This window comes from Colobus angolensis, unplaced genomic scaffold (assembly GCF_000951035.1).
Source record: "Colobus angolensis palliatus isolate OR3802 unplaced genomic scaffold, Cang.pa_1.0 Scaffold44, whole genome shotgun sequence".
Classification (NCBI taxonomy): Eukaryota; Metazoa; Chordata; class Mammalia; order Primates; family Cercopithecidae; genus Colobus; species Colobus angolensis.
Window position 1 is genome coordinate 2,082,385 of NW_012117821.1, and position 5,121 is coordinate 2,087,505.

A 5,121-nucleotide genomic window follows, 5' to 3' on the forward strand; every position below is an offset into this window, starting at 1 on the left:
AAAAAAAAAAAAAAATTGGCATGGTGGTGCATGCCTGTGGTCCCAGTTATTTAGGAGGCTGAGGCTGCAGCAAGTCACCATTGCACTACTGCACTCCAGCCTGGGCCACAGGAGTGAGGCCTGCAAGGCCTTGAGTGCTGCATGCTGTGAGCCGGATGGAGCGTTGCGGGGCAGGGCTGTGTCTGCTTCCTATGCCCCGTCCCGAGTCCCATCCTGGAGGTTGTTTCCAATGGACACCACTGCTGCTTCGGTGAAATTCTGGACGGCAGTTTGTCCACATCAGGAGCCTTAAAACGAGACCGCTGGGGCCATAAAGGAAGCCCTGGCCACCATGAAAGCAGCACAGGCTCAGAGCTCCTGTCGTGGCCCCACCACAGCCTCACTCACGCCTGGCCCACCCCAAGATGGAGAAAAAAGGGCAGATCCAGTCGTGCCCCCGTGGGGGTTGGTGTGGCTCCCAGGGCGAGGGCTCCCACGGGGCTGTGCGGGAGCATGTTGGCCAGGGATTAGGGAAGCTGACAGCCGTTGCTCCAGTCCAGGCGGCAGGAGTTAGGTGAGGGCCTCCCAGCCTCGGCTGCAGGGGTGGTCAGGCTGTCATGTTTCCACGTTCGCTCCTGTACCTACCTCAGCATCCGCCGTGGGGACAGGGGTGGTAAACAGTGCTGCGCTCGTGAAGGAGTTTTAGCTATGGACATTCAGGGTCTCTGTATCAAGCCGCATCCAAAATTTATCAAATGTGCACGTGTGTGTGTGGGGGGGAGCGGTGCATAGCACACGCTGTGTCCACCGGGGGTGCAGGCTTGGGAGGAGACAGAAAGGCAGCAGGGACAACTGTCACCTTTACAATCCCTCAAATGCTGACTTCATGTCCACAGAGCACACAAAGGGAGGGGCTGTGGCCAGCCTCCACACCCAGCGGCTTGACATCCTGTCCTCCGGGGCCTCTGCTCGGAGCTGGGCGGCCAGGCCTGGGGCCCAGAGCGAGCTTGGGGGCCTCACTGAGGGTCGGCCTTGCACTGTCCCGTCAGGCCATCGCCACACGGGAGGAGCTGCACCTGCAGCACGCCCGGGGCCTGCAGGAGAAGGATGCGCTGCGCAAGCAGGTGCGGGAGCTGGGTGAGAAGGCGGATGAACTGCAGCTGCAGGTGTTCCAGCGCGAGGCGCAGCTACTGGCCGTGGAGGGCAGGCTCAGGCGGCAGCAGCTGGAGACGCTCGTTCTGGTGGGCCTGGGGCCTGGGGCCTGGGGCAGGGAGGGGAGCCGGCGGGTGGGATGCAGGGCTGGGGCAACGTGGGCCTTCCTGACCCAACCCTCCTCTGTGACGGGTCCCCACCTAACCGAACCCCTCCCCGCAGTGGGGTGAGGGCACAGGGGCAGCTCAGGGCCCCAGCAGGAAATGGGGCTGCAGGGCCGGGTTGGGGACTGGGCCTGGCCATCAGGCAGCCTAGCACGTTGTTCTGGGCATGGAGGGGGCCTGGTGTGGCTAAGGGCATGCCCAGGGCTCCCTGGAGGATCCCGCTCTGTGCCCTGCCCACCCTGTGCCTGGGGAGCCCTCTGCCCCCACAGCCCACCCACCCCATTTTCTATGACCACAGAGCTCCGACCTGGAGGACAGCTCACCCAGGAGTTCCCAGGAGGTGAGTGAGACCCCAGCCGGCACAAGGCTGGCCTTCCTTCACCTGGGGTCCTGGCTGAGCCGCCACCAGGCACAGCCCCACACTGCCCATCACGTGGCCCTGCTCAGTGGGCTGGGCTCGGTGGAGGAAGAGCAGGTGGCCAAATGCTAAGGCCTCCGGCGGCTCAAGGGATAAGGCAAGGCATGGTCAGTGCCCAGCTCCTGCATCCTCATGGCGGGACCTTCCTGGCTGGGCTCCCCCACGTCCGTCTGCTGAGCACCCGAGTCTCTGAGAAGCTCTGTGCAGGGGGTGACGGCAACGGCCGCACCCAGCTGAGGGCCAAGGGCTGGGGTGGGCAGTGTGGCCGGGTCCAGTCCTTGGCGGAGTGACCTAATGGGACATCTTGCCTCTCTTCGGAAGCTCTCGCTCCCCCAGGACCTGGAGGACACCCAGCTCTCGGACAAAGGTGAGCTGGGGACGGCAGCGCACCCGGAGGCCTCCCGGCTGCCCCAAGTGAGGCCCATCTTCAGCACAGGCAGCCCGTGTCACAATGCCTGTCTCGGACCCCACAACCCCCACTCCACAGACGGAAACTAGGGCTGGGGATAAGTAACATGGCCAAGGTCACCCAGAGAACAAACTACAGAGCCCAGTGGAACCCGGGCCCCAGCTGATGGGACAAGTGTCCCCCGGGGTGGAGAGCGTGGGGCCCCTCTGGCAGCCCCCCAGGGTGCAGAGGTGAGCAGGCCCACCATCCCGGCTGCTCCAAGCTTCCTCCTGGGCAGAGGGAGGTGGTAATGAGCAAATGCCCAGGGGCACAAAGCTAGAAAGTGGGGCGAGACGGGGCCCCACATGGCTTGAGGGACAGGGCCGAATGCAGGGGTGGCCAAGGGCCTGCTGTGTCCCGGTGCGGTGGGGGTAAGGCAGTGGTGGGGGCTTCTAGCAGGCAGGGCAGGCCCCCATGCCTCTCTGGGGGAAGAACGGGGGTGGCTGGCTGGGCGCAGCCCCCGAGTGAGTGCCCAGGAGCGGGTAGTGCTGATGGGGTAGGTGTTTGCTCTGAAGGTGGTTGGTGTCAGATGGGAGTGGGGAGGGCCCAGCAGAGGGGCCCTGGAAGGCTGCATGGGAGTTGGACGAGCTTCCCGAGCACCAGGCTGTGGCCTCCAAGCAGAGGCGGAAGGGGAAGGAGGAGCCGCAGATGGGGAAGTGAAGACCAGCACCTTTGGCCGCAGCCCAGAACACTTGAACCTGGGGACGCCAAGCCCCCATGTAGGCACAGAGGCGAGCAGACCCAGGAGTCCAGCTCAGGCACTGCCCCCATCTCCCTGGGTGGCTGTGGCAGGAGTGGGGGCAGGCATGAAGGTCCGAGGGTGAGCAGGGGAGGGGCTGGCTCTAAGGAGGGGCTGCCAATGGCCAGGACAGCCCTGGCCTGGCCCCTCCCCACAGCGGGGCTGAGACTGGACATGCATGGTTTCTGCCCAAGGGTCCTGACCCCTGGTCTGCCCAGGTCCTGGCGGGTTCTGAGGGGGTCTAGCCACCTGAAGGTTCTCTCCCAATTGTGCAGTACCCCTGCCCCTGCCTCTGCCTCAGGAGGACGCAGACAGCCACTGTAGCTGTTCCCAACTCTCTCCCCAGGGCCACCATGCCCACAGACGCTTTGGAGTGATGGGGGACAGTGCTGCTCAGGCCAGGGTTTAGGCTCCCCTGAGGTCTGGGAGGCCTTCCTGCCTGGGGGGCAGCCAGCTTGGGGGAGGGATGGTCACTGGCAAGAGCGTCGGGCCTGGGCTGGCATCTGGCAGCATCCTGGAGTAATGAATGTGCAAGCGAGGCCATAAAGCCTCAGTCTCATCTACAGAAGGCAGAGTCTACACTGGACCCACGTGGGGATCCCACCAGGCCCACAAGGTGTCCGCGATGCCGGGAAGGGGTGGGGCACCCTTGCCGTACATGGTCCCGCAGGTGGGCAGGCCCCACAGGCACGACTCTCCTTTCCAGGATGCCTGGCCGGTGGGGGGAGCCCGGAACAGCCCTTTGCAGCTCTGCACCAGGAACAGCGTTCGCGGACCCCCCATGTAAGGCTTCCTCAGGGTGGGGTCCCCCCAGCTGTGGGCCTCAGGGTGACCGATCACAGGGAGGGTGGCTCCTCGCCCTAGGCACCCCCTGCAGTGGCCCCGACCACGGCCGAGGGGTGACCACAAGGTCTCTGCCCTCAGTGCTTGGGGTGCGGTGTCTGGGACGCGAAGTGGGTCCCCCTCCTTTCTTGGGTACTGCAGCAGCTTCGGGGGGCTTGGAGGTGGACGTGCCTGGTCCTGGTTTCTTTGGGGCCTTTACAGTGGATGCGGCGTCAACCCTGAGTAGGTGAACACAGGAGTCCTGAGAACAAGGACTGCCTCGGGCTTTGTTGTAGAAACAATGGCCTGGAGCCCAGGCCGGCGCGTGGCTTGGCCTCCTGCGTGTGTCTTGGCATCTGAAATGCAGGCTACCCACACCGGCTCACTCCCCGGGTACAGGCAGGTCCCACAGCGCGGCCAGCTTGGCGCTGAGCTGAGGCTGGCTGAGCTCCTCGCCTCCCCACCAGTCCGCAGTTACAGGAGCCAGTGGGGGTGCGCGTGAGAAGGGCGGGGTTCCCTCAGGGGAGCCGGCCGGAGCCCAAGCCTTCCCCCTTCTCCAGGACGCAGGCCTGAGCAGCGGGGAGCCGCCTGAGAAGGAGCGGCGGCGCCTCAAGGAGAGTTTTGAGAACTACCGCAGGTAGGCGGGCGGCCCCCAGGCTCCTCCAAAACGGGCTGGGGAGCAGCAGCCGGGTCTGTGCCTGAGACACCTGTGTCTTCGCAGGAAGCGCGCCCTCAGGAAGATGCAGAAAGGCTGGCGGCAGGGGGAGGCTGACCAGGGGAACACCACCGGCAGCGACAACACCGACACTGAGGGCTCCTAGCCGCGGCAGCGCAGGCCCCGTCCAGGGCACACCCACCGGCCCGGCCTCCCGCCACCGGGGGGTGCCGACGCCCTGGGGCGCAGACTTCCCCGAGCCGTCGCTGGCTTAGCCCGGAACGAGGAATCTGGTGCTCTCAAAGGCCGAGCCGGGCCGCCTGGCGTTGGGGGCTGTTTGTTAAGCGGCACTCAGCTTGAGGAGGCCATGCGGGTGCTCGCCACCCCCATGCACACGCCATCTGTGTAACTTCAGGGTCTGTTCTATTTCACCATGTAACACACAATACATGCATGCATTATAGAAGTGTGAGAAAACACGGCAGCTTAAATAAACAAACAGCATGGGTGACCCGCATTCCCGCTCGGACACTCGCGCGCAGCCCCGCGGCCGCCCCTCCTCGCTGCGGGCCCTCGGTGTCCTCGGGCAGCGAGCTGCACGTGGACGCAGGGCCCCATTAGGCCGCCAGGGGGCGGCAGAGCGCAGCGCGACCCCAACCCGGAGGACGGAAGCCCGGGAAGGCCACTTCCGCCTAGTGCCCACTTCCAACATGGCGGCGGGGCGGGGCCAGGGCGGGGCTGACG

The 5,121-nt window shown here is 65.2% G+C and overlaps 2 protein-coding genes across 4 annotated transcripts in view; both read left to right on the plus strand.

The window, feature by feature from the left end:
- The window catches only part of CARD9 (caspase recruitment domain family, member 9), a 10,419-nt gene extending 5,525 nt beyond the window's left edge, over positions 1 to 4,894 (plus strand). For 2 of the 3 annotated variants that reach the window (XM_011957292.1, XM_011957293.1), the window contains exons 8-13: positions 1,029 to 1,220; positions 1,594 to 1,635; positions 2,035 to 2,080; positions 3,607 to 3,683; positions 4,283 to 4,359; positions 4,444 to 4,894. In XM_011957292.1, the coding sequence (XP_011812682.1) occupies positions 1,029 to 1,220; positions 1,594 to 1,635; positions 2,035 to 2,080; positions 3,607 to 3,683; positions 4,283 to 4,359; positions 4,444 to 4,543 (534 nt within the window). In that variant the 3' untranslated portion in view covers positions 4,544 to 4,894. The remainder of the gene's footprint in view (positions 1 to 1,028; positions 1,221 to 1,593; positions 1,636 to 2,034; positions 2,081 to 3,606; positions 3,684 to 4,282; positions 4,360 to 4,443) is intronic. The other variant, XM_011957294.1, reaches the window with a different exon arrangement.
- The window catches only part of DNLZ (DNL-type zinc finger), a 1,965-nt gene continuing 1,724 nt past the window's right edge, over positions 4,881 to 5,121 (plus strand). Inside the window, exon 1 of the mRNA XM_011957413.1 lies at positions 4,881 to 5,072. Coding sequence (XP_011812803.1) covers positions 4,881 to 5,072 — 192 coding nt within the window. The remainder of the gene's footprint in view (positions 5,073 to 5,121) is intronic.